At 44.4% G+C, this 12099-nt stretch overlaps 1 protein-coding gene across 1 annotated transcript in view; it reads left to right on the top strand.

Moving 5' to 3' along the window:
* Positions 1 to 1382: 1382 nt before the first annotated feature.
* Positions 1383 to 12099, top strand: part of LOC143807689 (G-protein coupled receptor family C group 6 member A-like) — a 66048-nt gene continuing 55331 nt past the window's right edge. The window contains exon 1 of the mRNA XM_077289519.1: positions 1383 to 1889. Coding sequence (XP_077145634.1) covers positions 1696 to 1889 — 194 coding nt within the window. The 5' untranslated portion in view covers positions 1383 to 1695. The remainder of the gene's footprint in view (positions 1890 to 12099) is intronic.

Below are 12099 nucleotides of genomic sequence, written 5' to 3'. Positions count from 1 at the left end.
ATATAACACCATCCCTTATTACATACCATTTTCTCTAGGTATATATGGTGCCATCCCTTATTTTATAGCTTCCTCTGCTTTTTATGTACAGTGTTGTCTCTTACATAGTGCATTCTTGCTATTTTGTTATTCACAGTGCCCTCTTTTATTACATAGTCCGCTCTCTTGTTAGATATAAAATGACTGCTGATGGAGGAGCCGGTGACCAGACTACCAATCCATTATCTTCTCCATTAGAAAATAAGCTTTCCCATGCTCCATCAGCCATTACTGCATTATACAGCTAACAAGACAGGACGGTATGTACTAAAAAACAGAAAATTTTTGTTTCTCCAGCGATCAGTCCAATGGTAGAGTAAAATATACCTTTTATTTATCCATTAAAAAGTTCATTTCTTCTGTTATAATATTGCATACATTAAAACCCTTATGGATGACATGTTTCGACACCACATGTGTCTTCCTCCAGGTCCCAATCCATTTTCCGTGCGAACTGTAACCACAGGTTGGATGTATTCCTGATTCTTCAAAGCGGTAAGCTGGCTTTGCCAAAAACTCTTTTATATATATATATATATATATATATATATATATATATATATATATATATACAGTAGAGACCAAACGTTAATGACTATGAAAATTGTACATTCACAATGTGTATCCACCAGACTTCTGCACAACACAACTGATAGTCCCAACCCCATTTTTAAGGCAAGAAATCCCACCTGTTAAACCTGAGAGGGCACACCTGTCAAGTGAAAACCATTTCTGGTGACTACCTCTTGAAGCTCATCAAGAGAATGCCAAGAGGGTGCAAAGCAGTCATCAAAGCAAAAGGTGGCTACTTTGAAGAACCTAGAATATAAGACATAATTTCAGTGGTTTCACACTTTTTTCTTAAGTATATAATTCCACATGTGTTAATTCATAGTTTTGATGCCTTCAGTGTGAATGTACAATTTGCATAGTCATGAAAATACAGAAAAATCTGTAAATGAGAAGGTGTGTCCAAACTTTTGGTCTGTACTGTATATATATATATATATATATATATATATATATATATATATATATATAATGTATATGCTGTGTCTAGATAAGAAAGGGTTGTTTTTTTTCTATTTTAGTGGCAGGTACAATGTAGAATATTTTGAACTCCATAGGTAAGGAGATTACAAATATTTACTGTATACACTTACTGGTTCTGTGCCTGGCATCTCTTGATACAGTGACACGAGTGACATTATTGACACGCATTTAGCCTTCAGGGATTAAGCAGATTCAGATTTATAGCTGTACATTTACCTAATACTTACTTTTATAGCATGCAAACAAATCCTCGAGACAATAAAATCAATGTGAAAGAGATAACAGGAGAGATGAACTTTCTGACTGTACTGTCTGCAATGTTCAGAAGATGCAACAGATACCAAAATATTCAATAGCCATTATGACGTTTCTGTAGTTCTGCTATTTGTACATATAACCTTTTATGCATATGCTATCTTAATCTGGAATCATTAGAAACCACATCTGAACACAGGAGCAGCTGTTCCCATAACAAAGAGAATTAACTTGAGCAAGGTACATCTGGTTCACCCAGCTTGTTAGCAGTTGACATACTACTAAAGTTCAAGTTGTCTATGTACTAAGCTGAATTCACATCCGGAAGCCGGAGCATGAACCACAGACATGGCATTGTATGGACTGTCTATTTCCATTGGGATACTGATCGGTGGATTACACTGCTGTCTGATTCCTGATGATTTTGTAGGAGCTAGAGCCCACGGTGATATTATTATTGGTGGTCTTTTTGCAGTACATGGTAAGATGATCAATTCCTCAAAGGGATACCCCCAAAAGCCGGCTATCCAGAGCTGTGAAGGGTGAGTGTTCTAAAAAGAAAATCAATCAATAAATTAATTAATTATGAATATAACATACATAAAATTATGAAAATTGAATTTAAAAGTATAAGCTGGGTTATATTTTTTCTTATTGTAGTTGATTTAGTTTTATGACTCTAGGAAACAATTTAGTGTTCAATTATATACAACTTTTATTAAATTATATTTTTATATTTTATTGACTGCCCACGTGAATTTTGTCATGTTGATGGTTTTTTTTAGATTTTTCTTCTTGCTCTTTTTGCACCTAAAGAACATCACATTACAATAACAGAAATCCACCGTATTGTATTTTTTTTCTATAGTTATTTCCCTACAAATATGACTTGAGTTATTCCTTTGATAACTTCCTCCTCGATTAATTATTCTGGTTGGTGGTTGGCAGTGACTAAATAAGGAAGTAGGTAAAAATGATTTAGCCATGTCATTGTTTTCAGTTAGTACTAATTGCTAATTTCAAAGATTGTCTGCATTGGATTATATTTGGAACCCTGGATTCTGAAGGACATACACAATATCAGTCATAATATAGTACCTACACTTGACAGGTTCCTATGAAATGCGGGTATAAATGTAAGATTTTGCTTATGTACTGGTAAACATTATTTATGTAGACTTATGCATAGAATCTAGTCAACTCACTTTGTCTGCTAATTTATATAAAACTATGAAAATATTTTTTTATTTTTTTGCCAACTGATTTGACTAACAATAACTGAACCAACCAATATTTTAACATCAGTCTTTCATCATTAAAAAAAAATAAAGAAACTTCTGGATCATATCAAACACAGATCATTTGGTATTGAATAGAATCGCCAAAAGTGGTATTCCCCTGTAACTGGGGCTTCAATAATTACCAGAAGCTCCATATCTATTTTTCTGGGCAGTGCCAGTCTAGAACTTGAAGGATAGCTCTGGCATTGAAAGCTCACAGGCTCACTTGCTATAAAGTGAATGTAAAATATGTCCTACACTTGTGGGTCATGGCTGATCGGAATGTATATCACATTTACAAAACACAAATGTTTAGTCACTAAATGATCAGTCACTAATAAAAGAAATATCCAAGTATAATCACCATACTGCAGCTGAATAAAAATTAAAATATCACATCATAAAAATGAATATATGATCTCCTTGTTATCTCAGTGATGAAGTTGTTTTGCTATAAAATAACAGATATCACTTCTAAACTGGTACTCTGTATACCTTGGAAGATGGCCGGCGGACAGGTCCTTGAGGGGAGATATGTGTCATTGCGGTTATTAGCTGCGGTGATGTGAGCTCGGAAGCATGCTCCAGCACATATAGTGCTGAGATAGTTCTTAGGCCATTCCAGGGCTGGATTTTACGAGCAGCCATAAGAGATGGCTGAGAATGACTGCTCACGTATCCTGACTGCATTGGCGTGGTTTAGCAAATAATTTGGAGACAGAGTGTCTTATTCAATGTCTGGACCTGGATGTGTGGATCTCTTGTGTGTTGGACTGTTCAAAGACCTAAAGAATAAGACACTCTCCTGAGCATGTGAACAAGCTGTATCTTATGGACTTTTTACTTTGTGTTTTCACCTTGTACCTCGTGCGAGGCCGGCGGTCTCCTCCCCAACTTCAGGTGATGACTCGTATGCCAGGAAGATGGTAAGAAGAGCATTGCAAAAGAAGACCCTGCAGGATGATGTTGAGGTGTTCTTCATGGTTTTTGAGAGGATGGCGGAGCGGGAGAAATTGCCTCTGGAGCATTGGGTGAGGTTCTGGTGCCATATTTAACAGGTGAATCACAGAAGGCCTATTATGACCTGGCCTTGCAGGATGCAGCGGGTGCACCACTGGGCCTATTGTGGTGACAAACTTCTCTGGTTCCAAATGTTTGACATCCTACTCTTGGTCCAAAAATGGTTACAACCTTCCTCCCCAGCACAAATGGTGAAGAGGATAATCAATGACAGGTTCATACATTCCCTTCCAAGGCCGCTGCAATCTTGGTTGAAAGGGAGATCCCCGGAATGCCGATGAACTGGTGGGTCTGATAAAAAAGGTACCAGGAGATCGAGAGCTCCTTGAGGAAGCAAGGGGACTTAGCATCTCCATATTGGGATTCCCAAAGGGGGGTGGACACCCAAAAGAGAGGAACTTCAGCCACATCTGGGGGGCCTCCAAGAGCCCAGGAGGTGACTGAGTTATTGTCCAAGGCCCATCCCATAGTGTAATTTATTGGAGTTGTCATATTCCAGGACACATAGCCGCCCATTGCCCCATGACTACAGAGACAATAGACTGCAGCGTAGGATGCCGCTGCTCGTATTTTGCATATCCTGCCTGCAGTGCTGTTCCTCAACCAAGGAAGGGGCCGCAGGCATATCCCGTATCAGTGAACGGAGTGCAAGTGATTGGCCTGTTGGACTCCGGTAGTTTGGTAACCCTAGAGAGGGCCACAATACCTCATAGGCTGATTCCTGGGAAGATGGTGGTCATCCGCTGTATCCATGGGGACATTAAGAACTACTCTGTGGCTCGAGTTGTCATAGATACAAAATGTGGTACTGAGTCCCATGTGGTGGGTGTAGTCAAGGACCTGATGCACCCTATTCGCAGGCTACGTGCACACGCTGCGGATTTTGCTGCAGATCCGCAGCTGATTTGACGCTGCGGATCCGCAGCAGTCTTCCATATGGTGTACAGTACAATGTATCCCTATGGAAAACAAAATCCGCAGTGCACACGATGCAGAAAAATCCGCGCAGATTCTCTGCGGAAAAAAAGAAGGAGCATGTCACTTCTTTCTGCGGATTTCAACTTGCACCAATAGGAAAGTGCAGTTGAAAACCCGCAGAGGAATCCGCAGAAGAAACCGCAGAAAAATCCGCAGTGAAAACCGCAGTGGTTTTGCACTGCGGATTTTCCAAATCTGCTGCGGAAAAATCCGCAGCAGAATCCACAGCGTGTGCACGTAGCCAAATAGGGAGGGACTTTACGTTATTTTGGGACTTATGGAGGAAAGGGAGTAGGCCTGGTTGAGCGGACAAAAGCCAGGTCCCTGCCAATTCATTAATCCACACTGAAACACCTGCACTATGCACTTTATATTTCATTGTTGATGAATAGCCTTCTACATGCATATTCAGATAGCATTAAGGCTATGTGCACACATTGTGGATTAGGCTTAGGAATTTCTGGTGCGGATTCTGTCTCTCCTGGCAGAAAACGCACCTGCGTTTTTTTGTGCAGTTCCACAGTGTTTTTTGTGCGTTTTTGCTGCGGTTTTCTTGCGGATTTGCTGCGGTTTTTACCTCTGCGGTTTTCTATAATGGAGTGGGTACAAAAACGCTGCAGATTCACAAAAAAGAAGTGACATGCTACTTCTTTTAAACCGCAGCGTTTCCGCAGCGGATTTTCCGCAAAGTGTGCACAGCATTTTTTTTTCTCATTGATTTACATTGTACTGTAAATCAATTGCGGATCTGCAGCGTTTCTGCACCTCAAAAAACACTGCGGATCCGCAGCAAGTCCGCAACGTGTGCACATACCCTAATACATCACTGGATTGTTTCATTTGAGTGCTAAAACAAATCTTTCATTAGAACTTATAATGGAATATTATTTGTGCATATTAGTATGATTACTTTTTATGACTTACTTCCATGCTCATGTACCTCTTCATGTTCCATAAGCTTGATATACAGTGTGTCGGTAAAGTCATGGTGCACTTCTGACCAGTCACTGGAAAGCAACAAAAAAAGATAGAAAGTAAAATCTGCTCCAAATAAAAGAAAAACTCTCCCAGTTTCATACCTATTTAATGCAGTTCGATGTGGGCTCCATTTGTTGCCCTACATAGATCCAAACGATAGTGAAGTTCTTGCCACACATGGGTAGGGATGTCTGGTGTAACAGAGTGAATAACATCTGTGATTCTCTGTTTTATGGAAGGTCGCCTCATTGCTAAACACAATCTTCTGCAAAAATCTTGCATCATTGTTGATCTCCTGAAGCATATCTGTGGCAAATGCGCATCATTTGGGTCTATCCGCTGGTTTGACAGTGTGCAACAGCCGCAATTTGTACCAGGTGAAACAGAGACATTTCTTTAACACCTTATGACCTGTGGTCTTGCTTAGGTGTAATTGTCGAGCACACGCATGCACAGATTTTTTAGGGCTCCTTAGGTAGCTATCCCGTATAGCCTCTACAGACTCGTCACTGACTGATGGCCTACCAGAACAGGGTTTCTCCACCAAAGTGACGGTTTCCTTCAACTGCTCATTTCACTGAGTAATGTTATTCCTATGTGGTGATGCTTCGTTATAAACGTGCCGATATTCACGCAGCACTTTGGTCATGGATTCGAATTTAGCGAGCCACAGAACACACTGAACTTTCCTCTATACCGTCCACATCTCGACTGTCATGGAAAACCACACAGCTGGCATAAGCTTGTGGTTGCATGATGTCACAGACCTGGCAATGTATTAATCAGAGTTCAGTTTATCAGGGGTTAATCTGACTGGGGGCTCAGCAACAGCTTAAATGAGTTTGTGTAGTTTGATTATTTCTTGTTACCTCTCCTCATGAACAGGTCTGATATGATTGAGCCAGAGAAAGGGCGCCAAAATGTAAACTATAAATAGATCCTGTGACTGGTCAAAAGTGCACCATGACTTTACGGACACACTGTATTTTTAATTCAGTTTTTTTATTTTTTATAAACTAAATAAAGATCTGTATTTTATCTTTACACATTGCAATATATCGTCTGGCCTCATTACATCACTTGAGGACGTGTGTACATATGTTCTAGAAATAGACGTTTTTGCCTTGAAAATGTTATAAGATTGGGTTAATTTAGTGTCAGACCATGCCCCACTGACATGGATGAGGGAAACGAAAGGGAATAATGCCCGAGTGACCAGGTGGTTCTAGCACTTCAGGATTTTAACTTCCATGTGGTGCATAGGCCAGGGAAACTGCATGGCAATGCTTGCTCTGTCGAGAGCCCCCTGTTTGTTGGCAGAAGGTGCAAAGCCCCACTGCTTTGGGCAGAGGAGGGGTATGTAAGATGACTGCCAGATGGGTCCTTAAGGGGAGATATGTGTCATCGCGGTTATTAGCTGCAGTGATGTGAGCTCTGAAGCATGTTCCAGCACATATAGTGCTGAGAGTGTTCTTAGGCCATTCCAGGGATAGGTTTTACGAGCAGTCATAAGAAAAGGCTGGGAATGACTGCTCACTAGTATTGAGTAGGGTTGAGCGACCTTTACTTTTATAGGATCGGGTCGGGTTTCACGAAACCCGACTTTTTCAAAAGTCGGGTCGAGTGAAATCGGCCGATCCTATAAAAAAGTCGGGGTCGGGGTCGGCCGAAACTCGAAACCCAATGCAGTGCATTGGGTTTCCAATGGTTCCCAGGGTCTGAAGGAGCGGAAACTCTCCTTCAGGCCCTGGGATCCATATTTAAGTGTAAAATAAAGAATTAAAATAAAAAATATCGCTATACTTACACTCTGACGGGCCCTGGTACTAACCGGGAACCTTCCTTCCTTAGAATCAGCCTTCCAAGACCTTGCGGTGACGTCGCGGTGACGTCGCGGCTTGTGATTGGTCGCGCGGCCCCCATGTGACCGCTCGCGCGACCAATCACAAGCCGCGACGTCACCGTGACGTCACCGAAGGCCCTGGAAGGGCTGAGTCTTAGGAAGGAAGGCTGCCGGAACGAAGCCGAGGGTGAGTATATTCCTATTAGGTATATAGTCACCCTCGGACACGCCCTGCTTCTTTCCGACAGCCTTCCTTCCTAAGAATCAGCCCTTCCAGGGCCTTCGGTGACGTCACGGTGACGTCGCGGCTTGTGATTGGTCGCGCGAGCGGTCACATGGGGGCCGCGCGACCAATCACAAGCCGCGACGTTACCGCGACGTCACCGCAAGGTCCTGGAAGGCTGATTCTAAGGAAGGAAGGTTCCCGGTTAGTACCAGGGCCCGTCAGAGGGTAAGTATGGCAATATTTTTTATTTTAATTCTTTATTTTACACTTAAATCTGAATTCCGATACCAATTCCCGATATCTTAAACATATCGGGAATCAGTATCGGAATTCCGATTCCAGATTCAGAAGATCGCCGACCTCATGGCCGACCCCACACAGGGGTCGGCGACTTCTGAAAATTGCCGACCCGTTTCGCTCAACCCTAGTGTTGAGCATTCAGATACCGCAAGTATCAGGTATCGGCCGATACTTGCGGGTATCGGAATTCCGATACCGAGAACCGATACTTTTGTGATATCGGGAATCGGTATCGGGATTAATATCAATGTGTAAAATAAAGAATTAAAATAAAAAATAGGGATATACTCACCTCTCCGACGCAGCCTGGACCTTACCGAGGGAACCGGCAGCCTTCTTTGCTTAAAATGCGCGCTTTTACTGCCTTCCGTGACGTCACGGCTTCTGATTGGTTGCGTGCCGCCCATGTGACCGCGACGTGACCAATCACAACAAGCCGTGACGTAAATTCAGGTCCTGAATGCCTAATTCTAGGCATTCAGGATTTGAAAATTACGTCACGGCTTGTGATTGGTCGCGTGCCGCCCATGTGACCGCGACGCGACCAATCACAACAAGCCATGACGTAATTTCAGGTCCTGAATGCCTAATTCTAGACATTCAGGATTTGAAAATTACGTCACGGCTTGTGATTGGTCGCGTCGCGGTCACATGGGCGGCACGCGACCAATCACAAGCCGTGACGTAATTTTCAAATCCTGAATGCCTAGAATTAGGCATTCAGGACCTGAAATTACGTCACGGTTTGTTGTGATTGGTCTCATCCAGTGTCTGGACCTGGAGATGAGTGAATCTCCTGTGTGTTGGTCTGTGCTAAGACCCAAAGAACTAGACACTATCCTGAGTGGGCAGACCCACTGTATTGTATGGACTTTTTATTTTGTGTTTTCATGTTGTGCCAGAAAAGGCTGTTTTTTTGTTTGCTATCCTGTGCAGTTTATGAAGGTTGAATAAACTTGACTGGGCGTTTCAGCAATACTGCTCCGTGTGCTGACCTCAACAGCAGCTGAATGAGTACAAATCCCTACAACCCGGTAAGGGTATACTGAATAGTTAATTCCAGTGACTCACCAGTGATGTTATCTCTGATTGGAGTCATTATATTTACCTTTTTCTTATCAATTTGGCTTAGTCCACCATAACTTCTTCCATCCACAACTCATCTCTTAAAAAAGTAATGCACAGATATATTTGTCATTGCTTATCCGGCATCCTCTTTACTTTTTTATACCAATGCACAATCAATACTCTCATGACCATCTAAAGAACCCTAGTCCAGGGCTTGTCACACTTTTTTCTTGTGGCCTTCACCAGAAAGACCATGGTGACACTTATTCCTCACAGTCTGTTGTGGAAGACTGCACCAAAATTAAAATTATTGCTAAATGTACTTTCATTTGCCTCTTAAACTCTGTGTAATGCTAAAATTACTAGGTTGTGGTCAGACAGGGGGAGGGGTGAGTTAGTGAGATTAGTAAAGGAGCAGACGCGGCGTGTGGCCATCTTCGTGAGTGGCCTCAGAGGATCATTGAGTGAGGCCAAAGAAGGCAGTCAGTGATAAAAGTTTAGAGGCAGCTGAGGTGGAAGTGTCAATGGGGATATTGAGATCACCCATAATGATAGTGGGGATGTCAGCAGAGAGGAAATGTAGTAGCCAGGTATATTTCTGAATATACCATATTTTTCGAACTATAAGACGCACTGGACCATGAAACGTACCTAGGTTTTCGAGGAGGAAATTAGAAGAAAAAAAATTGAAGCAAAAAATGTGGTCAATTCTACAGTATATTAACATCCCCTATCCTGGTATATATGGTCCCTTCATCCCCATCCTAATATGCATGCCCCCCTCATCCCTATCATGGCATGCATGGACCCCTCATTCCTACCCTGGTATGCATGCCCCCTCATCCATATCCTGGTATGCATGGCCCCCATCCCATCCTGATATGCATGGCCTTATCCCCATCCTGGTATACATGGTCCCCTCATCCCCATCCTGGTATGCATAACCTCCTCATCCCTATCCTGGTTTGCATGGCCTCCTCAACCCTATCCTGGTATGCATGGACTCTCAACACTATCCCGGTATGCATGGCCCTCTCATCCCTAGCCTTGTAGGCATGTCCCCCTTATACTTATTCTAGTAGGCATGGTCCCCCTCATTCCTATCCTGGTATGCAGGGCCCCCATCACCATCCTGGTGTGCATGGCCCCATCCTTATCCTGGTATGATTGTCCCACATTCCCATCCTGGTATGCAGGCTCCCATCTCCGTCCTGGTATGATTGACCCCCATCCCAATCCTGGTATGCATGGCCCATCAGAATCACATTAAAAAACATAAACCATTATACTTACATTCCTTCGCTCCCTCGCAACGTCTTGTTTCGATGTCAGAAGCTGCTTTATGCTTGTAAGCAGAGAATGGCAGTGACGTCATGCGCTGCTTACAAGCTGAAGGACAACTGCCGGGATACTTAGACCTGGACTATGTGTGTGGAGAGCAGTGAATATTCATTGCTCTTTAACAGCGCACACAGTGTCATCTGCAGCTGCCGGCTTCATGCACCTGCTGGGCATTCACATGTACCCGCTACTAAAGGGAATTCCACACCTATGGGAGTGGAGAGCCGTGAATATTTATTCCCTTAAATAGCGGGCAAACGGAACGCCTGGCAGCTGCAGGAAGCCGGCTGCTGAGGCTAACAAAGTGTCCGCTATTTAAAAAGAAATTAATATTCACTGCTGTCCAGAGCTAATAGCAGGGGCCTTCCAATGGGGTTTACCAAGGGATGTGGGAGCGGGTAGAGGGACGAGCTCCACCGTCCAACCGCTGCACGGGAGGAACATGGCTAGAATGACTGTATGTACCGAGGGGCAGCAATGGACCTGGTGTGTAAGTTATAGGCAATCAGTCCTGCAGAAGAGGCATATGTGAAAGGGACAATGCATCCTGCACCAGGGGCGTACATAGAAATCATGGGGCCCCATAGCAGAAATTCTAATTGGGGCCCCCCTAAAAAAAAAATATTTGGCTGGGTCACATAATATCTCACGTCTTTGCTGCCTTTACAAAGTAATTTTTCTCCTATTGAAGCCCCTAGATTCCTCTTTCTTTCTTTCATTGCCCCCATAAAGTGTGATCAGTGGCAGATTATAATGAGGCCAATCTGGGCAGTAGCCCAGGGCCCAGTGGTGTGGGGGGGCCCTGGGCAACTGCTCAGATTGACCGATGCCATCAGGGCATTACTGCCCTGACTGGCGTATGGGCCCGGTGGGCAGAGGGGGCCCACATCGGGCCCTGTCTCATCTGTTCACTGGGCCCCTACCGGTGCGGTGGCAGTTTAACGCTATTGACGTGTGGGCGCGCCTGCACATCAATAGTTAACAGCCGCCAGCCAATTGGAGGCTGGCAGCTGACATCAGCTGCAGCGCGCACGTCGCCAGCGTCTGATGTCATTGTCAGTCGCCGGCGAGTGCGCGCTGCTGGAGGGAGCTTCGCCAAAGAAGCACGGACAGGTGAGGAGAACTCGTTTTGTTTTGTTTTTTTATTGCGAACGGCAATCCGGAGGGCCCAGGCCAGAATGCTGAACACACTGGGGGCAGAGATGCTGGACACACTGGGGGCAATATGCTGGACACGCTGGGGGCAATATGCTGGACACACTGGGGGCAGGATGCAGGACACACTGGGGGCAATATGCTGGAGACACTGGGGGCAATATGCTGGACACACTGGGGCAGGATGCTGGACACACTGGGGGCAGAATGCTGGACACATTGGGGGCAGAGATGCTGGATATTGGGGGCAGAGATGCTGGACATTGGGGGCAGAGATGCTGGACATTGGGGGCAGGATGCTGGACACACTGGGGGCAGGATGCTGGACACATTGGGGGCAGAGATGCTGGACACTGGGGGCAGAGATGCTGGACATTGGGGGCAGAGATGCTGGACACATTGGGGGCAGAGATGCTTGACATTGGGGGCAGAGGTGCTGGACATTGGGGGCAGGATGCTAGACACAGTGGGGGCAGGATGCTGGAGACACTGGGGCAGATTGCTGGACAAACTGGGGGCAATATGCTGGAGACACTGGGGCAGATTAATGGACACATTGGGGG

Source organism: Ranitomeya variabilis, chromosome 2 (assembly GCF_051348905.1).
Source record: "Ranitomeya variabilis isolate aRanVar5 chromosome 2, aRanVar5.hap1, whole genome shotgun sequence".
Taxonomy (NCBI): Eukaryota; Metazoa; Chordata; class Amphibia; order Anura; family Dendrobatidae; genus Ranitomeya; species Ranitomeya variabilis.
Note: the sequence above shows the minus strand (reverse complement) of the source record. Positions and strands in the feature narration are given on the sequence as shown.